We start from the raw sequence: 24675 nt of genomic DNA, 5'->3' as shown, positions 1-24675 counted from the left end.
CAAATATACAGAGGAAGATGTTTACAAAATGCTTGAATTTTTAATCGACAACATATTTGTCCAGTGTGGTGGACGTGTTTTTCAACAAACGGTCGGCATCCCAAAGGGAACAAATTGTGCTCCTTTACTTGCTGACCTATTCATTCACTCTTATGAGGCTGAATTTATAGCTGATCTGATCAGAAAGAAAGAAGATCATTTGGCTAGATCCTTCAATTTCAGTTTCCGCCATATAGATGACGTATTATCTTTAAACAATCCTAATTTCGGGGATTTCATACATCGCATCTACCCAAAAGAACTTCAGATAAAGGATACTACAGACACTGTGAAGTCAGCCTCATATCTTAACCTACACTTAGAAATGGATGGTAAAGGAAAACTATTGACCAAACCTTACGACAAACGTGAAAACTTTTCATTCAGAATTGTCAAATTTCCTTTCATCTGTGGCAACATCCCTTCAGCACCTGCGTATGGAGTGTTCATATCACAACTCATACGTTATGCCATACGTTTGTAACGCGCTAGAACTCTTAACTAATAAGCTTCTGGAACAGGGTTATGTTGCTACAAAATTGAAGTCATCTCTACAGAAGTTTTATGGTCGTCATCATGAACTCGTGGATCGTTATGGTGTATCCATCAGCACCATGAAAACTGATTTATTCAACAGGTCATAGTTTTCCTTTCCTCGTTTGTCTACCCCGGACTTGACTTTTGATGAGCAACTCTGCGGGTGTTTCTAGACAAGCAGAGGACCCTTACCTTACCGGTGCACCTGGTCCATGCTCCCAGTTTTTGTTGGAGTCCGAGTTGCTCATTTACTTTTGTTACCTTGTATATATGATTTTAGTTACTTTATGTTCTTTGTTGTGTGTGTCTGTTTTCCATGTCTTTGTCCCTGGATTACATTCTTTTTATTACAGCTATAACCTTGGTTCCCTTGATTACTCTTCCGGTAAATGTACATAAAATTTGGTAACTCGGACATATTTGACAGTTTTGCGAATATATCGTTTTTCAATTTAAAGGGTATTCGACACAGAAACCCACAAAACAAACAAACAAAACAAGACGGTATTTTATACAGGCAAATCTTCACTGACCTACCCGCTGATCTATTCCTTCACTTATATGAGGCTGACTTTATAGCCGATCTGATCCAAAAGAGAAGGAATATTGTTCGACTAGATCCTTTGATCTTAGTTTATGTATCATCATTACTCAATCCTAGTTTCGGGGATTTTATACATGGTATCTTTTCCATAAAACTTGAGATAAAGGACACTGCAGACACCGTGAAACCAGCCTCACATATCTTGTCACACTTAGAGACTGATGACCATGCAAACTATACGATGAAGTTAACGCGATGACTGCACTTTCCATATTGTCAACTTTCCTTTCATATGCGGCAACATATACTTATGTTTTATGCCAGAGTTTGCCGTAACTACGTGGACTTTTTTTTACCATAGTATAGTACAGAATTATATTGTCATTACTGCAGAGGTTTATAGAAAAGCAGAGGACCCTAACCCTACCGATGCAATCGGTCCATGCTCCTAGTGTTTAGTAGAATCCCTGTTGCTCATTTACATTTATTCCTCTGTTCGTGTTATTTTGGTTATTTCATTTTTTGTTGTTGTTGTGTGTCTGTTTTCTCTGTTGCAAGATTAATAAAGCATCATGGCAGCCACTTCCAACTTACCCGAAATTCTATTATTATTAAGAATGGATATTTCTTAGTTCACATTTTCTTATTTGCTATTGAATGATTATTTATTTCGCAGATTGACACGTATGTGCTGAGATTACTATGTTTTTATAAAAGTGTATATGAATAATGTTATCTGTTATTAATAACTATGCTGATTTGTTTTTGCAAAAAACGGTGATGAATTATTGATTCTAAAGAATTGATATTTACGATTGATAACTGTCAATACATACATATTGAATGCATCATGTCCAGATTATTTCTTATTTTTAAATACTATAAATACTATACTCGTCTTAAACATTATGAACAACATTTCCAGAAAAGTTACGGTTCCTGGGTGAATGATGTTTTTTATCCTAGAAAACCGTTGACGGTGTTCGTACGTTCGTAATGATATTGTTGTTGCAAGGTATTTGGTGTAGATTTCGATTTCACATTACTTCCGATCCATGTTTTGTTCCTGTAATCGAGAAAGAAAAGGAAAACTATGGAATAATATTACTTTGAAAGATCATCTTAACTAAATTTAAGCCGTATATCATTTACCTTATATGGATAAATCGATGTGCTTGTATCAGTTAGTAGGGTTAAAAATACAATTGATCAAATCAGAAGATAGGCTTATTGACAGAGGATTTGTTTTACTTGCACTTTCACAAGTGCTTTATTTAAACTAAGATTGTATTAAGAAAAAACAGTACAACCAAACCAAAAAACAAAAAAAAAAACAAAAACAAAAACAAAAACAAAAAAAAAAAAAAAAGAAAAAAAGAAGAAAAAAACAAAGATTACATTTTGATTTAAGGAGGTAGACCTAGGGTAAGGGACATAAGTCAGTGATATGTTTGTATCATATTCAATTTTACCATAGCCCGTCAAGCTTTCATTTGAAACCGAATGAAATCAGTCAAGGTTACTTTGATGCTTACATGATATTTATGTAAAATGCTGAATACAAATGTTCCAATGAGTTTTATGAGTTGTGTCCCATACCCTAGGTCTACCTCATTAAGGTTAAGATCATGTTCACCAATGAATGTCACAAATAATAATATAAAAGATTAAAAATGTTGTCAATTTTCATACAGCATAAGAAAAAAATAGTCACATTCAAAACAAAACAAAACAAAACAAGAACAAAAAACAGAACAAAACAAAACAAAACAAAAACAAAAACAAAAACAAACAAACAAACAAACAGAAACAAAACAAAAATCCAAACAAAACAATGTTAGATTTGTGGCTTAATTGGGTTGCGTGAGTGATTGCTGTAGTAAAAACAGTTTATAGAGACGGAAATATGAGTAGCCGTTGGTACTTCCATCATGATAATTTTTCCATCGCGATGGATTTAACAAGTATCACGATGCTTTCCACAATCAAACAATCAAAATATAATGTGCAAGTGCTCGCTATTGTATTTGCTTATAGAATGAAATACACGAACAAATTTCTTCAAGTCTTATTTGTATATTTTCTGATTTTATGAAAGCTTAAAAGTCATTCAAAAGCAAAATAGGAGATGCACCGTGGCATGGTATCAAGTGATAAAAGATGCCTTGATTTGGATAAAAACAATAGTTATCTATTTCCTTTATTGAGTAAGGTTTTTTAACAGCCAGTGTAAACAGTGGAGAAAGATTCGTATGTTCATCTACTCAAAATAATTATGCTATCTTGCGGGGATAATTTTCAATTCGCTAGGACGTTCATACTTTTTCCCGAACTTTAGAACAGGTCATATTCTTTTCTTTCATCTGACAAAAATACAAAAGGCTCAACAGTATCAGGAATGGTGAAGTTATATGTACCAACCGAAATGAAATCTTTAACTATTATTTTCTATTTCTTGTTTTAAGAAAATGTAAAATTTATCCCAAACAGCCAGTCACATTTTGTTACTTCTGCGAAATTCTATTTCTTTCGTTGTTATATTTGGAACCATATAGAATATATGTTATAAGCGTCTAGGTTACCATGTTGTGTGTTCAGACGGAATGACTCTGCGATTTCGGCTTCACCTAGCCCCAAAAGCCCGAACAATTTTGCAGCATGTAACTTCCTATCAGACTAAGATCAGGCTCCAATTTTTCCAAGGACAACGATTGAAATTAGTGTTAATGATCTTCCTGAGAATTTCAAGATATAAGACCGTTTTAGGATGTAAAACCCTTACCTGAACTGACTCCATTGCACAACTTGCACAACTTTTATCAGCTGATTTAGGTTTTTCCAGTTCTGAAGGCGTCCTCGGTGGAACAATACAATCGCCACAACCTGCGAATGCATTTATATAAACTGTAAATCAAATTAATTAATAACTAAGCTACATGAAACAGTAATCAATGGAGCTATGCGTCTGACAGAAATCAAAAGAATGACATAGACACAGACAAAAGACATAGACACAGACAAAAGACATAGACACAGACAAAAGACATAGACCACAAACATCCACAACAAAGAACATAAAGTAACCAAAATAATACAAACGAAGTAACAAAAGTAAACGACTAACTAAGACCTCACTAAAACTGGGAGCATGGACCAGGTGCACTGGCAAGAATCTCCTGTTATTCTATAGAAACACTCGCCGAGTTGCTCATAAAAAGTCAAGTCCAGGGCAGATGAAAGAGGAAAGGAAAACTATGACACGTTGAAAAAATCAGTTTTCATGGTTCAGATGAATGCACCGTACAATCAACGAGTTCATGATGAGAACAATAAAACTTCTGAAGTGATGACTTCAAACTTGTACCAACATAACCCTGTTCTAGAAGCCTTGTTGTAAGAAGTCTCGCGCGGTACTAAAAAAACCCACAACTTCATCAACAACAACGAAATATTACCACCGCGCCCCACTCCCTCCAGAAAAACAACGAAAAAGAAACAAACTATTTTTTGTGTTTTAAAACACTGGAATTAAACATTTTATATGATGATATATACACCAATAAAAAGTCACAGAAGTCATTCAAGAATAAAAGTTATTCACAGCAGTCTTTCAGGAAGATATTTTCTTGTGCAGAGATACATTAAATTTCTTTTAAAAAGATGCTTATATTTACGCGCACTGCTAACTATAGGAACAATTTTTCTACTAAATGCTGCACGGAATATTAGTATTTGATAGGCGCCATATTATTTCAATACTTGCCTTTGGTAAGGTTCCGCTATATTAGATTTCTAGAGTATTATTTATTAAAATATTTTAGTCAGATTGTATTATTTAAATCAAAATCTGCAAATCTGCTATGTGCATCTCTTGATATCAGTTAGAATATGTAAATAAAAACTTTTCAAACAACAACAGTATATGCAGGTATTTAAGAACATCCTACTAGAACTGGTTTTTAAAGCAATCACATCAAGTGCAATATAAGAAAATCAATTACTGTGAAAGTACTTATATTCGTGGGTATCAATTTTCGTGGTTTAGGGGAAAAGCACAAGTTCATGGATTCCTGAATTTGTGGTTTTGATGATCTGTCATACATTTTAAAGTAAATAATCCTACTTGTCGGAGATTGAAATTTGTGGTTTACCTTACCCACGTAATCCACGAACATTGGTACCGCACAAACAATAGTACTTTCACAGTATGTGTTTTTAGAATTCGTTGTTAACATTTATATTGTTTGGAAAATGAAAATTTTATTAACATTATCACGACCCATGTTGATATGAAAAATATCATGTCCCACCCGTCAAAAATGCCTGTACCAAGTCATGTCAAGTAGTACCGCAGTTGTTACCAATTATCTGCTTTTTAACTTGATAATACCATTTGATATTCGGACCTTCCTTTTGAAAATCCATTTTGACTATTGCCCAGATATTAAAAGATCGGTAATTTTGTTATTAATCTTCATTAAAGAAATGGAAAATTCTCAAGGTTTTAATCAACTCCTATATTAAACTATAAATTCTTGGTATGTCCAAGATTTTGACTTGAACCTAACCTAGATGAGAATAATATTGAATATTTACTGGCAGGAAGTGAGTTAGGAATTGACATTAAAACATTTAATTTCCAATGGATATTGAACCGCATCTATACGCAATATTCACTAAGGTATGTGGTCACACATCCATCATAGTCTTAAGCGTTGCAGTGATGGTAAAGTTAAAGTAAAATTCCTTTAGCAGAGTTTACTTATTGTGTCTGTATAAGAAATGAATAAATCATTTTCACACTACTTTGCATGATTTTTAAGTGGAACTTTTCTCAATTAAAATAGTGTCATTTAATTGGTCCAGAAGAATAGTTAAGTTTGTCAAACAATTAATTGTAAGTACATTTTTCTTTTGTTTTTACTACCAGTAATAATTGTTTAAGAGATTATACATACAGCAAAACTTCTCAAGCATTCCTATATATATCGGCTTAACAAATTTTTGTCGTACTGGGATAACTTTCGGCATAGGTTAATCTATTTCAACAGATATAAGATAATCTAATAAATAGCGATATGAATTAATATATACAAGGTAAAGTAGATATGAATATTAAACAAACGGGTACAAAAATATATTTCATGTAAGTTGTTTCGACAAAACCATGCAAAATAAACAACCATATATTTTAAGAGTAATCCAGGGAACCAAGGTTCTAGCGGAAATAAAAAGAATGTCATCCAGGGACAAAGACCAAAATTAAAAACAGACAAACAAAACAAAGAAATCTAACTAAAATAATACATACAAAGTAACAAAAGTAAATGAACATTTCGGACCCCACTAAAACTGGGAGCAAGGACCAGGTGTACCGGTAGAGTTAGATTCCTCTGCTTTTATAGAAACACCGCCGAGTTGCTCATAAAAAGTCAACCCCCGGGTAGACGAAAGAGGAAAGGAAAATTATGACACATTGAACGAATCAGTTTTCATGGTGCAGATGGATACACCATAACGATCAACGGTTCATGATGACGATTATAAAATTTTTGTAGTGATGACTTCAATCTTGTAGAAACATAACCCTGTTGCAGAACCCTTATTGTAAGACGTGTAGCACGATAAAGAAAGTCTGTGTCAAGCTTTGGCATAACGAATGGGTTGTGTTTTAGCTCATATCTTTCAGAGACGACCAAAACGTATGAAAACCAAAAAGCGTAATGTAAATTCGTAGACTGGGGCAAGTTCCATTGTACAGGAACAAATATTCCTTATTATATTCAGGCACTGAATTCTTAGCAGTTGGCTGTCTAGAATGATGAACATATTTCTTATTCTAATGTGTTGTTCTGGAAAACCTTTGGTTATTATTTTTGCTGCATGTTTTTATTTTTATTCATATTTAAATGCTGAATTATTGCTGACTTTTATGATCAACTCGACGGGTGTTTCTAGAAAAGCAGATGACGCTTATCCTCCTGTCCATTATTATCCAAGAGTAGGAGTTGCTAATTTACTTTTTTTCTATACGTATTGTTTTGTTATCTGATGTTCTTTGTTGCGTGTGTCTGTTTTTCCTGTCTGGTCTTTGTCTTTGAATTGCATTCGTTTGATTTCGGCTAGAATCGTGGTTGACATGCATACCCTTTCGATATGCTTTTTATCCCTTCTTTTATTGTTGTTTTATTATTTAGTAAGTCCTTGTTTTTATTTTTTTATTTTCTGATATTGAATAACTTTACTTGGTTTTGCAGGTGTAACTTTTGCATCCTTTTTGCAACCTGGAAAATGAATAGATAATTTAAAAAAAAAATTAAAAAAGCATTAAGCGAAAATATTTTGAGATCTAATTTACAAATATGGCAATTGTTGATCTAAATGGGCAAATAACGACGTTTTAAACAAAATGTACTGAAATTGTTTTTGCTAGAACAATTGTGGGGGTTATTGATACTAAAAGGGGTCAGAATAAACTGTTAATGGCTATATAAACAATCATAAACCTAATTCTTTTGTTACATTGTCATATAAAATTGATATTAAATTGTATGTTGAAATATAACTTAATAGTTTAATTTTTAAATTCATTATAGTTTAAAAGCCTATGGCGCTCAGACATCTATCGCAAACGCTTTATGTACCTATTGCATTAATTAGTCTATCAATAGTTCACATACGTACAGCAGCAAAAACAGCTGCGTGACTGAATCTTATCTTTTTCCTGTTTTTTACCATTTCCATCTGCAAGTATGTTAATGAGAATCAAACTAGAAAATTCGTTAAAATGAAGAAATCGTACTCCTCTACGAGGCTGTTATCTTATTTAAGGAAAATAGTTTTTTCTGCCTATTTTGTTTTTGTATTTTAGTCGTGGTGACATGAGTAGTTACATGCACAGTTATTATTAGAGCAAACTGATATTTCTAAACAGTGAGAAAAACCCCGAAAGAAAAATAAAAATAGAAATCGAAAATATTTAATGTGCAGAGGGAACAGTCGTAATCTTGTTCATGATACTCGGTCTATATGACACTTTGAAAAGATCATTATTGAGATTTTCCAAACGAAAATCGAATTAACTATGTTGGATACAACTCTCTCACATTTGATTAACCCAGTGCTGTGTTAAGTCTGCTTTTGCACAATTTCCATCAGCACCATGAAAACTGATTTATTCAACGGGTCATAGTTTTCCTTTCCTCGTTTGTCTACCCGGACTTGACTTTTTAGGAGCAACTCGGCGGGTGTTTCTAGAAAAGCAGAAGACGCTTACCCTACCGGTGCACCTGGTGCATGCTCCCTGTTTTTAGTAGAGTCCGAGTTGCTCATTTGCTTTTGTTACTTTGTATGTATGAGTTTAGTTGCTTTGCGTTCTTTGTTGTGTATGTCTGTTTTCCATGTCTGGTCTTTGTCCCTGGATTACATTTTTTTGATTACCGCTATAACCTTGGTTCCCTTGATTACTCTTTCCTTCCTTTCTGCTTGTCACATGACTTCAATATTTCATACTTTCTAGGTTCTCGTCATTTGTGTTACTGTCTTTTGTCTCCTTTGTATCAATTTTGTAACCTGGAGAATAATGAAATTATACAAGTTAAATAGAGAATTTGTCCTCCGTCATACGCTTATTCTATAACCACTTGCTAATGTTTACACTCTGGATTTATTTACGAGGAAGAACTTATCGCTTATTGAGTGCTTCATCTTTTGCATACCCTAATTGGTACAGCGTGACCATTAATATCAAGCAGAGAAAAGTATCAAATCACGATTAACAGATTGGGAATTGTTCCACAAAACGTTTTGCATTGGAAATCAATTTGAGGGACGCATTGGTTCTAGAGTTTTGATAAGCCTATAAAACATGTTTAAACAACTTAACATGTCACGGAAGAAGAAACAATACAGTGACTTTAGGTGGCTGCAAAAAGTATAACGTCATTTTCTTGAACTCTATTGATGTGCACCTACAATTCATAATCAGTTGTTTTGTTGTATTATATGAAGCACATTTCATAATATGATCATACAGAACTACTGTCTATATCTCTAAAGGTCTCCTTACTCTACCGAGCTATTTTTTTACTAACAAGAACATTGTACCCACAGACGAGAAGGTACAAAAAATATTATGTATCATTAACTCAATATAAAGAACAACTGTTTTGATATCTAAGATACATGTAAAAACCGGAAGTGTGTAAATAGTCAAAAAGTGTTACTCGTTTATAAGGACGTCCTTTGTATTTAATTGTTCTAAAACATATAGCTCATAATAGTTCTGACGGAAGTGCTGTTTTTCGGAAATGACGAATGCAGTTAAGAAGTAATGGTCTGAACGTTTAACACAGACGCACAGCTTGTAATATAGGAAGTCTTACATATCCCAGATGGTCGACATATCAGCAATATAACAACAAAGCGATGCATTATCACCAAATTAAATATAATTTGAGTACAAATAGATCCATCCCCATTAGTAAAGCCTAAAACCATATTTTTAACCAATTAGCCACAAGAAAGACTGGCATCTGATTAAAATACATACAACAACATATTAGTTTTATGAGTACTCCAAAGGGAACCACATCTAAACAGTCCTCTTCTTTTTTGTCTGAGCTTTTGCTTTCAGATTGCTTAGTAGATTGTTCTTTAGGTTGAACTGTTGCTTTTTGGACCTCAATTCAAACAGACATTTCTTATGTTAGCAAGTAAACCATTTACTGAATGTTAACGATAATGGATAGTTCCAATGTTTTGTTTACTGCATCGGGTGTAAATGAACCTTATTCTATCTCATTATTGTTGGCCGTTTTTATACGTCATATTTTGAAAGGTCAAACGATAAGTTACCCAATATATTTACTCTTGGGTCGAGATATAGATACAAAATACTGTTGCTTTAAATTTATCATGGAATACCATTTTTCGTGTATTTCATGTTTGACAACCCACGAAATTTGGTTCCAAACGAAAAGAGAAATTTACCATTTATTTGTAGGATGAAGGTGCTCTATCAACGTATTCAAGAATTTACGAACTGACTCTTCCCATAACCATGCACATTGTTGTCCTCGAGTGAAAGATATCTCATTGTAGTTTTTTTTTTATACTAACAGCATATAGATAACTCATCTTCGGTATAGTGTTGTACTCATTTACATGTGTAAGTCTTTAATGTTCGTATTATAAACGATCGGTATAAAATAGCCGAATATGATGATCCAGCTCACGTTGAAATGGGTAAAACTCCATGCCCCTACCCAATGAATTGTTTTCCTAATATGTTATGGAACTCTATGAAATTAATTTGATTGTTAATAAGACATTCCAAAAAATTCAACTTTTGTAACTTTCCATATTGAAAACTTTTTCACATGATATTACGAGAAATAAACACAACATTGATGATACATTTCTGCTAACAAATACATTGCAATTCATAGGAAAATATGAGCTGAAAGTATCGTTGCAACCTTGTCACGTTTCCTCGTTATAATGACTTAGGTACATGTACAAGACTTTAAAATAGAAATCACCTTATCCTACACAACCTGGCATTAATATTTTGGCAGTGCTGGGTCAACTAATGTCTATTCTCAAATGGATCTTTATTTAAGGAATGTCGTGTATTTACATTTCCCTTAAAAACTTCTACTTTAATCCTTGTACTATTACTTACAATAGAAGCCTTTTGTATAAATTTACCACTCTCCACTATTTTAATGGCAAGACTGTAAATTGCAAAATCTGTCAACAGTTTACATAATTAACTTTGGATTTTATTATGTTGATGACTTCATCGTTTCCCGAGACAAAATACAAAAACAAAATAATAATGGGGTTATAGCTTTGGTGTAACTGTATGACAAGTAAATTTACAAATACACTGAATCCCTGATGCAACCTGTAGTTATATGTACTTAGTAGTAAGATATGTATCGTATGCTTATAGAGTCACAGGTTTAGATTTAATGAAATTAGATACTTATTCCTCCTTGTACGTCTTTAGTTTTACTGTTTTTCTCAATGTGGTCTGGATCAGTCTTGTCTTTTTCCTGATCTGCTTTAGTCATCTTTTAAGTTTATGTTGTACTGAAACATATGCTATTTCTTATGTAATTACATCTGTCAATGATAAAAAAATCCAGAAATTCTCATACTCTTCAAATTTTACCATTTCTCGATTCGTAACTAAATGTTGATGATCTCACAAGTGAGGCTTTTGTTCTCAACAGATAACTTATGTCGTTTTAAGGATATGAAAATAAAAGAAAAAAAGTGTCTTGAATATAAATTGTATATTACATGTATCAGATTTCAACAATCTCGATAATCAAATGCCGGTATTTTTTATAGCATGAAATATCGTCAGTTTACTATCACAATTGGAGAAATGTGCCAACTCATTCGTTACATTGTGTTTTTGAATTGATTCCAATTTAAGATATTACTTATTTCATAGTAACTTCAGTTTTTTATGTACTAGTATATATTTTCTTTTCTTATTAGTTCATATTCCAGACAAGAAAGGTTATATAATTTGTTTGTACTATTCAGCATTATTTTATGGATAAAGCTCCGAAATTGAGGAAACTGTACTTCATTGTTTTCAGTTGAACTATATACATTTTATTCCCTGCAACGCGCTGGTTTATCAATATATATGAATATTACATGTTAAAATCTGTATCTCATGCTGTATCAACCCGAGACTCATATATCACCCTAGGGGCCACCGCGGGGTGATATATATTAATCAAGGGAACCAAGGTTATAGCGGTAATCAAAAGAATATAATCCAGGGACAAAGACCAGACATGGAAAACAGACACACATAACAAAGAACATAAAGTAACTAAAATCATACAAAGTTACAAAGTAACAAAAATAAATGGGCAACTAGGTCCAGGGTTGATACAGCATGTGATACAGATTTTAACGTGTCATGCTCATATTATCATATATTTTAACCATAGTCCAAGTATTGTTCTGTGGAGGTATGCGATATAGGGCATGCAATATAAGTCTAAGACTGTGATACAGACTAGGAGTGTGATATAGGGTATGCGGTGTAGGTCTAGGGGTGTGATATAGGGTATACGATATAGGTCTAGGGATGTGATATAGGGTATGCGATATAGGTCTAGGGGTGTGATATAGGGTATGCGATATAGGTCTAGGGGTGTGATATAGGGTATGCGGTGTAGAGTAGACGATATAGAGTTGAAACAAACACTTATAATATAAAAAAAGTTATACAAAAAAGTTATATTTTAATCTAAGCATATGATATAATCAACTATGGATAGTTACGAACAAATGTAATGTTTTTGTAAACTTCTACTTTCTCCCCTTCTTGTCGGTGGTTCACGTTTATTTGTCTAAAAATCTACAAAATAACAATTTCCTACCTTGATAAATATTGGCTGTTAGGTTCAAATTTATATGTGTAATAATCTTCAAAAAATAATTTCTTACCTTTATAAATATTGGCTGTACGATGTATAGATTGGTTCAATTCCAAAAACAGATTTTACCAACGTTGTTTTAATAGGAGTACACTATTTAAAGGTTTTATGCAGGATTTGCGTTGTTATGTATTTGATATCTAATATGGGTTTGTTTCAGCTTGCTGTCATAAGTTATAAACTCGCAGTTCTCACTTGCTCATAAGAACGTTTGATTGCATTTTGAACCAATCTATGTTATGGGTTTCTTCCATTAGAAATAGTAGTATGTATGAGCCGCAGAACATGACCCATTCTTCACCATTAACCTGTCATGATAAGTGTTGCAAGTTTTACTCTTTTCAATAGAGTGATAACTTTTCATAATTTTGTAACTATGGAATGTATAAAACAATTGCCTTGTACAGGGTCTGTTACAAATCACCCTCTGTTTTAACACATGTATAACAAACTCATAATAACTTATTAATGATGAGATTACAAAAGTAAAATAATAAACAGTAATATAACATTTTATCGTTGAATGTATATGACAAGGTGTGATTTTTCAAATTTTAGGGTCATGAACAGGTCTCGGTTTAACCAACATAATAGGCACATGTGTTCCAATTTTTCAGCCGGAGTAAAATCTGGGTATACATTTGGAAAACTTAATGTAACATATCTATAAGTTATGCGTTACAATATTTATGAATTTAAATTGCATTTATATTACGACGTCACTTTACAAGTCCTAAAATTAAATGCCAAAAATATTAAATCAGATCAAACTTAAATGCATTATTTCAACCAAGGTGATCGTGACTAGAACAAGGAAGAAGATCAAATCATTGGACGATAACTAGACCATGAAAACATAAAAAAATACCCTAGATGACACACACAAAAATTTAAAGATATAACGCTAATGAGAAACTGGGAGTCAACTAAAAACTGGTAGTAAGAATTTGTTGCATTGGTAAGACCAGTAGAATAAGCATCCTCTGATTTCTTAATATACCGCCGAATTTGCTTTTTTTTGTTTGTTGGGGATTAACGTCCGAGCAGCAATATCTCAGCTATATTCAGACGATGAACATGAAATTGATGATAAAATGAACATGAAATGATTATGAAATGAAAAAGGGATGGGACACAAGGACAATGGGGTCGACAAATTTTGATTGCCACTGGAAATAGGGAGAGGTGGGACGGGTCGGGCAATTTAGCCTCCTGTGGCGGAGCCCTATGGTTCCTACTCCGAGAGAATACCACAGTAGGGTTAATCCATTCCACCACCTGGGGCACACATCCCAGTTGCTCTGTGGACAGAGCGCCCTAGCCCCCGGCTAAGGTCCTGAGCACTATTTAGTCGCCTTTTACGACAAGCTTAGCGCTGCTGCAGGCCTATTCTTTTAACACCCGGACCTGCACGGGGCGCCGAATTTGCCAATACGATCTGAAATTTGGGTTATATCCCTAGTATAAAACTACACCAAACCTATTTTAATGGAAAAAACGCCTACGCGTTAACGATCAATGAATGCCGACCGTTACAATTTTGGAATGATGACTTTAGTCGGGCTGCAACCTAACATTGTTTCGATAGCTTACTGAAATGTAACTCAAAATAGAAAGAGATATGAATCGTCACTGGTCTATGTATATGTTAATAGTTTTTCCAAATCAAGAAACTGTTTAATTTTGTGATGCAAGATTTCTTAAAGCAAAGCAAAACTACCGAAATGCAAATAAAGGAGGGGGGAACAAAAATAGGAAACCAATAGGGAAGAATGTTCAAAAATGCATAAAACTGACAAACGAACGAAACAAGAGACAAAAAATTAAATGCAAACCGAGACGAGCACAAACCGCATCAAAGATCAGGACTGAACTCAGGTGTTCAGGAAGGAGAAGCAGTTCCAGCATCTTGCAAGAGAAAAGCTTCGCTTCTCGCCGCAACAAAATAACAAGCATAACAAACAATGTTTTTTAAGCGGGCGACATTCTTGTTACATTGCACGGTTTGTGACATCACAACAGAAAGTAATATTCCGTCAGTGACCTTATATCTGTTGTAAATATGCAGTAAATGCGTTTTGCCTGCACACAAAATAATCGCTTGCAGTATAAATCATTTAAGTTCTAACTCATGATTTGTAATACAGCTTTAAAGGAATAAATTTTATTTACTTCCTCAGGCAATGCTTTAATTTATTACGATACTATTCACACGGCATTACTGCGTGTTTGATACATTTTATTTTTTGTTTGTTTGTGTTTTTTTGTGAAAAAGGGCGGTGGTCTGATTTGAACTGATAATCTAAAAAAATAATTCATAAGAAATGATTATGCATATTTTCAGACAAGAAGTTTGATTTAATATTTTGTTTGTTATTTGTTTTGATCTTGATCATCTGGCATTCAATTTTAATGTCCTCTGAAAATGATATATCTTTATAAGAATTATGAAAAATCTTGAAAATATGATACACCAAAAAAAAGGCTACATTTTTTTTTAAATCAATTTGTTTTATGGGTCTATATTTTATGAAATGTGTAATTATTCATTCCAATCTGCCTGCTCCCAGAACATCAGAAGATAATCAACATCGAAAATCCAATAGATTCTATTGTATTGGAGTATTATTTACAAAGTTATAAAATATATATATATTTTTTATCTCCTAAGAACACAAGAGTCATATTTGATTCAGATATTGGAATCAGAATTTATTATTTCATTTGGTCACTGAAGTTTAATCACACATATAAACAAAGCATACATTCTCACAACCATGGTTAAGAATTCTGAACATAAGTATAATTCATATATCATCGTAAATAAACATCAAGTTACATTCTTTAAAAAAGCATAATTTTCAGAGGATGTTTAAGCGGCTGTCTTTATAAAAATCATGCAAAATCTGAAAATGTGGTAATCCCCACAAATGGCTGCATGTTGTTTTAATTAAGTTGTTTTATGGGCCTATATTATGAAAAGTGTAATTATTCAATAAAATCTTCCTGCTGATAGGAGATAATCAATATTGGAAATCCAATCGATTCTATTGTATTTGAGTGTTATTAACAGAGTCATCTCCCTTAATTTTGAAATCTACAGTGCATTCTATACAATTTAGATCTCCTAAAAACACAGGTTATATGAAAAACTGAATTTAAATTTTAGGGAAGTTTTTATTTACTACGGCACTTAGTAAACAAAGAAAGAATCAAACAAAACCAAAGGCAAAACAATAAAAATAAAACAATTAAAAATAAAACAAAACTTGTGCTAAATTCCGAAGTAAGAACAATACTATTTTAAATTTAATAACATCTATTTAGGGAATTGGTTGTTTAACGTCGAACTCTGAACTGTTATACTACAATAACAAACATGATAAAATATTGTAGTGAATTCACTGTATATCAATATTATTACCATATTTTGCACTCTACTGTAAATGTAATATGTATATTTAGTAAGCAAGAAATATAATCCTTACAAAAATAATATTTATACAAAATGCGTCCCTTAGTTTGGCGCATACTCGCTATAACCAATATACTGGATACAATATGGATATCCTGTTCTTTTTTTCATTATATTTTTAGTTTATTGTGTCGTGACGCTCCAATGTTTTCTTACGTTGTATATTAAAATGTATGTTCATGGCTATTTTCACTTATCTTATTTACTCTTGTGTTTTAAATCTTAGCAAGTGTGGAACGATTTTCACAACTGTATTAAATTTTGTTTAAAATATATCAGACCAAACAAATTTCTTAGTTGCTATATCACACACTTAAATCAAAATGTATCTATAATGACTAAATATTAGTATAGTTATATATTTTGTGCTATACTATCTGACACAGTCGGGCTACTAATTGACTCAAGATTACTTATATTAGTTTGATACTAATAAGCGCCAATAATAAACTATGATTAAGTAAGTTTCACCGAAGAAAATTGCAAGACGTTTTGTTTTGAGGGACTGGCTTAATATTTATTTTTTGTTTATAAATTGATGTTTGATAGCAATGATTAAACAAACTATTTGCAGTTAGTTTGACTGTATGAATGTGCGTGTGGATATGCCTGTGTGGTATTGAACTTTCCAACGAACATCGTTTTGTGTGTCTAAATAAGTAAAAGTAATCCAAAAAGTATATGAATCAATTGATATTGATACGTATCAAACGTCAAATGAACATTTTTTTTGCGATGTATTTGTCTTGAATCCGGCATGATTTGAATCATTCATGGTATATGTGTTCGAAATTTCCATTGCTTGGTAATCAATTTTATTCATGTTGTATCTCCTGTAAGCAAAAAATATAAAAAACAAAAAAAAAAAAAATAAAAAAAAAAAATACCAAAAAAAAATGTATATATATATATAAAGAAATACTTGACAAATAACAACTGCAACAACAAGAAAAAACTGTGAGCAATTCTAAGTAATAAAAAACGATTACCCCTGCTCTATATTGGACTTGACGTTTTATGAGCAACTTATACTCCCAGTTTTTAGTGTTTTTAGAGTTGTTCACTTACTTTTGTTACTTTGTATGTACTATTTTAGTTACTTTATGTTGTTTATTGTGTTTGTCTGTTTCCCAACTCTGGTCTTTGTCCCTGGATTACATTCTTCTGATTTCCACTATAACATTGCTTTCCTCGATTACCTTTTCTTTAATCATTCATCTTACCTATATCAGGCTGAACATGTTCATGCTTTCTGTAACCTGTGAGACAAAGAAAACAAGAAATCGGTTATATTAAGTAGTCTTAGCGCAAAACAGACCTATTCACATAGTCAAGCAGTTTAAAAAAATATGTCGATGTTACTTTCCTTTGATATTGAATTTAAATTCGGCTTTTCTCAATGGCTGTTGATTTTATAACACTTTCAGTCCATGTTATGAACTTAACAATATATTGGCTTATAATGTACTTGTATCATATAAAATTAATGAAGACATATACAATGTAATTTTACATATGTAGAAAACAAAGCTTTGGGTTTTGTACCAACCAGTATAATGATATAATAACATTTACACAATGCATAAAATAATGATATCAAATGATCACACCAATTTATATTGATATATAACTTGGTGGTGAGTCATATCGACCCGTTTTATTTTTTTTAATCATTTGCGACCGTAACATTGTTACAAGAACCTGTCACATTATGGCTATATATATATAACTTGGTGGTGAGTCATATCGACCCGTTTTAATTTTTTTTTTAAATCATTTGTGACCTGTCACATTATGGCTTTTAATTCAAGTAAAATATGATTAAAAGGTCATACATACAGCAGCAAAAACATTAGTTTTCATCCGCATGTTCTGCAACACCACTGTCTTCCACATGTGTACCTGATTCAAGAAAGTTGATACAACACGGGTAATGACAAAGGAAATAATTGCCTTGAAGTGGTAATTTTTCATTGACATTCGACATAATTCGTCTTGAAATAATTTTGCTCTTTAGATCTAAGTAGTCCTCTTCTATTTTTAAATAATAAACTCAACTCTGCTTCAGTTCTCCATATAACAATATTGTATTAAAAAAAAGAAATTTGAAAGGAAATTTCTGGTAATAACAGAAGTGTCTGTCTAAATAATTGTTTATTGCTTTGTTATGGTCCCTCCATCTTTGTAACCCTTGATCTTACTTTGACCAGGTTGAGGCTTGCTTTGTTGGTTCTGCCCAGGTGTGCCGTCATTCTGCGTCTCCTGGCGATCAATTTCTTCACCCAAAAATAAATAGGATAAAATAAACATTTTCATGTGACAAATCAATTGACTACACAAATGTTATAAGGGTACTCTAAAGCACCCTCACTTTTTACAGGACTTTCGGTTTCCCAGGCGAGAGCATGCATAAAACCGACCTTTTCATAACGATTTTCAAATCACTTTACTGCATACTGACATCATTTGTATTGTCTATGATCCATTATAAATAAAATTTACCTCAATTATACACTGTACTGCGTATCATTCCGGACTATGTCTCGGTTATTTGATTGGAACGGTTAATGAATAAATTTATCGACCCAGTCTTATTGTATTTTTATGAAAATTGAATTTGTAGATCAAAGCCTTATCAAAGAGAAATGTTTTCCATAACTTTAGTCGTCACTTTAAATGCAAGAATCGTAGCTATGATGAATAGATCTGGTAAAGAAACGGTTAATGAATAAATTTATCGACCCATTATTAAATTCCATTCAGTCGTGTAAAAGAAGTATAGGATAAGAAACATGAATCTTATTCATGCATGACATAGTTTTTTTGCTATGTGAAACATCAAAGTTGGTTTGGACCAAAATCTCAAATAGGAAGATGTAAGATGTACAATTGGAATATATTATTAAGTGTTGTTAAAGTAACAAGTCAAAGATTGGTACACTATGTGTAATAAACGGAATGAAGTACAGACAATAGGAACTCCCCTGTCACTATATGCCTCTGTTTTGCAGCGGGAGTAAAAAAAATGCATACGATATAAAAACGCAAACAAGAACCTCTCGAAGAGCCTGAATCGCTCATCTTGCGAACCATGCCCTATTAACTTAGTTAGTAAATTTATCATGTTTTGATACCATATTAGTCAAAACATTTCTGAAAAAGAGCATATATTGATAAATGCTGTTAGTACCTAAGACAATGTAAAATGTTGGAAATACTTCAAATTGTTTTAGAACATCTTGAAATAAAAAAAAAATAAATAAATAAAACCCCGGCTATACAACATTGTCATTATCACCATTTATCTCAAGAGACCAAGTTTACTATGTAAAATAAATAATACCGTTGAAATCAAAGCAAGTATAAGAATATGCGGGGAAATGGCTACCCAAAACAAAGTTTCGTCATCACAATTCAACTCAGAAATTCATGTTTCATTAAGAAACCAAAAATCATTTGAATCCGAGCAACAGGTATAATGGTCACAAAATGGTAGCCATTTTGAAAATATCAAAATATTAGGCTTATCTTATAAGTATCTTTCACCTTCATTATTTTCTATATATATGAAAAAAAAATAGCAAAACAAAAAACATTTTGTACACTATGGTCTGTTTTTAGTAAGCATCGCCATGTTTTTTACTTAAATTGTTTTTAAATAATCATTTAGGATACCCTTAAACAACTTTGCCAACTATCATTAAATTATGCCGCATGTTTTAAAAGATGAAGATTTTCAAAGTTCGTTGACTCGATAAACGACAAAAAATATGTTTTAGGAATCACTACTCCTATATTGGGCGACGAAACATTTGGAAATACAGGCATATATCCGTCTTCTGATGGTAAACAATTTTTGCTCCATCAGAATTTTGCTAAATTTAACAGTGTTATGAGTTTTGTTTCCAACCTCCCCCCAATTTTGACCCCTGTTTTTAGTACCAGCAGTCATGTTTTTCGAGGGATAGAAAATCGAAACTGTCGTTTTGTGCCCAATACCGCGAAAAACAATCATATCATTTTTCATTGAAGGTTTACAATAGTTTCCGGCGGGAAGAAATTTTTTGAATGTTATAACATCAAAAATAGAAAAGAAGAACAGAAAAAAATCCAAAAAGTGCAATGACTACAACATATTTGCAACAAATTTTGCCCAACGACATATCTCATCATGTTGAACACTTGACTTTTTTTGAGCAATTCGGCGGGTGTTTCTAGAAAAGCAGCGGACGCTTACCCTACCGGTGCACCTGGTCCATGCTCCCAGTTTTTAGTGGAGTCCGAGTTGCTCATTTGCTTTTGTTACTTTGTACGTATGATATTAGTTTCTTCATGTTATTTGTTGTGTATGTCTGTTTTCAATGTCTGGTCTTTGTCCCTGGATTACATTTTTTTGATTACTGCTATAACCTTGGTTCCCTTGATTACTCTTTTATCTTGTCAGAATTTGTTAAAACTTATCGGTTTAGGAGAAATATGAAAAAAAAATGTTTGACATCTATGGTCTATATTTAGTGACGGAGGACAGGATATTGATGGTCATTTTGTGCAGGATACCCTAAGGAACAATCATACTAAGTTTAATCCAAATTAATTTAGCAGTTTCAGAGGAGAAGATGTTTTGGAAAATTGTTAACAACAACGACGACGGACGCCAAGTGATGGAAAAAGCTAACATGGACTACTTCCAGTTGAGGTAATAAACATTATTTAAATTTACTTTTTTCAAGATTGTTCTTTCTTAAGAGAGAGAGAAGAAATTCTTCAGTACAAATCTGTCAGAGAAAAGTCTTTGATTATGTTCAGTTTGTTCCTTTTGTATTTATCACTTCGTACCGACCCTACCATTCACAGTGTCTTATTGGTTTGGACTTAAGTATAGATTCCTTCTTAAAATCATGCAAATATATATAAGAGGGTAAGATTTTGTACATCCTTAATTGTGTGCAAAATTCTTTCGATGACGTCAAATGGACCACAAAGACTTGTGTCTTAAATTGGGTTGGTAGATGAATTTAAGTGATTCATACTAAAATATTCCTAATTGTATTCCTCTTTGCCAAATTTGAATAACAATCAAGAGAGAAAAATCATTCTTCAATTGAATTTTACACTTAGTTGCAAAAACATGGTCACGTATGTTAAAACTAGGAAACTTGTGTTAGATCCTTGGGTAAGGAACACAGGGGAAAATGTACCGATATCGATATTAGTTTATACATGACACAGAAAAAAGCTAAAATTACTTTGCCTTTCTAAATTGAATTGAGTATCTAGAAAATGTATTGTAACGAAAACTCCATGAACTCGTTGAACTCTAAGGCAAGCATTTATTATTAATACTGGTTAATAAATGTTTTGATAAAAGCGTTTTTTTTTCCATAATAGATATATGTCCCCGTTTAGTAATTTGACCATTGTAATAATCATCGGCGTTTCCTCGTAAGAGTACAGTCTTCCTTTGGCGATTATAAGAGACCTTGGATATTAAACTGGTCCATTGTGGAAAACAAATTTATTTGTACTATAAAAGTGAATAAGCAATCATTTGTTCTTTCCTGTACACAAAATCAACCTTTTAGTGCAGCGGATGGCTAAGGGTTTTTCGAACTTTAATGGGCCTGTAAGTTATACGGCTATATCATATGTCAACGGAAAGATAAATTTATGTAGTTTTTGAATATCATTCTTTTCTAACTGAGAAAAAATCTTGTGATTCTAACTAATAAAGTTTTCTGTTACTTTGCATTAATTTTGAGGAGCTCATGTTGCAGATCGATTCAAGAACGTTGTATCTATTATATTTATTATTCAGTAATGAATATTTAGATATACATAGTAATATTCTACGGTGTCTTATTATCTCTTAATATTTGAAAATGCACTAAATTTTAATCATTTTAGGGGCATTTTTGTTCTGTCATTATAAAGTCAACGTTTGTCGTAAAAAGTTTCTGCATCTTTTTTATTAAATTCCGTACATGTGATCTTTACATGTTACTTGTTTCCCAATATCTACAATAAACCATTTTACTTAAATTATTTATTAAATTGAATAGGGGTCGATTGATCTTTGACCACTCCTCTAATTAATGCAGAAAACATTGATTTTTAGTTTAAACATATTTTATTTGCATATAAACAAAACATTGATAAGTAACATATCCAAAACCTACATTGATTTATCTTTCCATTGACATATGATATAGCCTTATACCATCTTGGCCAAATAAACTCGAAAACTAAAGCACTTTTTGATACCTGTCCGCAGCACCATTAACACTACCTTGTACTGCATGTTCTTGACCCTCATTACGAGTTTGAGTGTTGTCTGGAGTCGCTATCATTGGAATAGGAGCTACGATGAAATATTCTCTTGGCACACCTTAAAATGATGGTTACTTAAACGATATCATGTTATTCAACTAATGAATAAAAATGAAAGACAATTATAATTTGTTTCGTATTGATACATATTCGTATTAATTATTAACATTAACAAAAGGTACTTATATTGTATGTTTGAACCTATATGGTGGATTTTTCAGTTTCTTATCTCTTATAAAGATGTACGTAGAGATGAGCTTGACGTTCACTATTTCGTATTGTTAGTAATCATTATCATGGAGCTAATACATACACGGACAAATCATCATGCAAGCTTTAACTATCAAAGGGTCATCTTCTGGCCGAAGTACAATCTTCTTAATTTTGTCTGGATCTTTAAACATAAATCATATTGTTTACAAAAATTGCAAACAATTTAATGAATAGAAAATGAGAAAGACCTCAATTTATAAAGAAAATGTGACCAACGTCATAGCAAAACTGAATGTAGTAATTATGCTTAACAATAATCTGTCGTTTTATCTCCTCGTTTTCATCTTGATCTTAAAACAGAAGTATAAGGCAGATTGTTAAGGGTGATAAAAAAGAAAATGAATTAAAAACAAATCCACAAAATGTATAATAATTCGAAATTGATAAATACTTATCTATTGTAGTTGTTTTGTTGCACAAAGAAAATGTTTTCTGTACTACATGACTGTTACCCGAGTAGTTGGTAATTACAACCTTACAATTTAATCGAATTGTGTATTTCTCCTTTATATCTTATTTTACATAGAACAACTAAGTATATGTACATTGACGTCATTAACTTTGATTGAAATAATTTCAAGCTAAGTAAGATTTTGATGAAGGAACAAGTAAAATATTTGACTGCAATTGATGAAAAATCAACCAAGTCCTATTTTTCAGGGGGGAGGTCTGGCAAAGATATTTTTTTCTATCCTGACGTTTGTGAAAAAAAAAATAGGTTCTGCCTTTTTTCTACTTTTTTTTCTAATTTATACAATAAATATTATAGCAATAATAAATCCTACCCTCTTATGTTTTTTTTCTTAATACCCTCCCTGGCTTTTTATTTCAAAACCAAATGGTAGTATTAATGGTCAAAAATAGAAAAAAATCAATGTCAGGGAGAATCATATACGAACTGATTGAATGATGACATGACAAAAATGACAAATTCTTACACTAAACATAAAAACATTACATATACATAGGATAGATGTGTTTATCTTCTGAAGATGAATATTTTAATCAAAGTTACCCTATCCATCAGTCACAAGGGAAACATTCTCTGACTTTTAGCATGTTTTACAATGAAGGACTTTGCATCGCATATTTCAGCTTAAAGACTAATAAATATAAATATCTAAATTTCGAAACGTTATATTCAAATTGAAGGCGTTTTTAAGCAAAAAAACAAAAAGTCCGTCTTTAACAACATTATACCATCATGACATTAGCTTCGTCATTTGCCGTAGACTGCAACTTGCCAAGGTTGGTTTTCGACAAAAATCCCACTGATAGTGTTGTTATAGAAACAGATTTGAGAAAATGAGTCCAATTGATTTTGCATATTGGATCAGTACTGTTTATAACAATGACACCTGTTTAAACCGAATCCTTTTCGGTCTTTTAAATAGGTTCGGTTTCGACAAATGTTACCAAGGTTCAAGATATTTTCAAAAAGATATAAAAGGACTTGGAAAAACTGTATGGTGTAGAGAGGTCATCGGATTTTTCAGGGTCTGGTTTTGGCAGGTTTAAGTTTACAAACATCATATACAATAACCGATTTCGGTGTAAAAGCGTCATTATCTAAATATCGCTGTCAATTGTATATACAAACTCTTTGTTTTAGTTATACTTTTGTTTTATCTGGCCTGGATTATATTTCTGCTTTAGTTCAAATTTTGTTTCAGTTATATAGATATTTGCATAATATCTTTTTGGTAATAGACTTTAAAATTGTATTTGCTTTAACCATTTAACTTACCTATATCAGACGGAACATGTACCTGTTTTCTGCAACCTGAAAGACAAAACAAAAACAAAAACAAAAAAAAAACAAAAACAAAAACAAAAAACAAAGACAAAAAAACAACAAAAAAACAAAAAACAAAAAACAGAAAACTTAATATATTCATTCGTCCAAACAGAACAGACCAATTCACAAAGTAAGGCAGCTTTAAAAATCTCTCGATGTAATTTTTCTTTGATACTGAATTATATGCGACTTTTCTTCACGGCCTTTC

The 24675-nt window shown here is 32.2% G+C and overlaps 1 protein-coding gene across 42 annotated transcripts in view; it reads right to left on the bottom strand.

The window, feature by feature from the left end:
• Nucleotides 1-7972: 7972 nt before the first annotated feature.
• Nucleotides 7973-24675, bottom strand: part of LOC148599638 (uncharacterized) — a 41375-nt gene continuing 24672 nt past the window's right edge. For 36 of the 42 annotated variants that reach the window (XM_088557243.1, XM_088557244.1, XM_088557229.1 and 33 more), the window contains 7 exons: nt 24417-24452; nt 22710-22790; nt 22356-22454; nt 18271-18345; nt 17909-17971; nt 17293-17328; nt 15788-16902 (listed from right to left, as the gene is read on the bottom strand). In XM_088557243.1, coding sequence (XP_088413369.1) covers nt 17922-17971; nt 18271-18345; nt 22356-22454; nt 22710-22790; nt 24417-24452 — 341 coding nt within the window. In that variant the 3' untranslated portion in view covers nt 15788-16902; nt 17293-17328; nt 17909-17921. Of the gene's footprint in view, nt 12516-12537; nt 12903-15787; nt 16903-17292; nt 17329-17905; nt 17972-18270; nt 18346-20789; nt 20845-22330; nt 22455-22709; nt 22791-24416; nt 24453-24675 lie in introns of those variants that run through there. The other 6 variants (XR_015917660.1, XR_015917661.1, XR_015917662.1 and 3 more) reach the window with 6 other exon arrangements.

The sequence above is a fragment of the Perna viridis genome, chromosome 13 (assembly GCF_037379345.1).
Source record: "Perna viridis isolate PV_CMFRI_1.1 ecotype Kerala chromosome 13, ASM3737934v1, whole genome shotgun sequence".
Classification (NCBI taxonomy): domain Eukaryota; kingdom Metazoa; phylum Mollusca; class Bivalvia; order Mytilida; family Mytilidae; genus Perna; species Perna viridis.
Note: the sequence above shows the minus strand (reverse complement) of the source record. Positions and strands in the feature narration are given on the sequence as shown.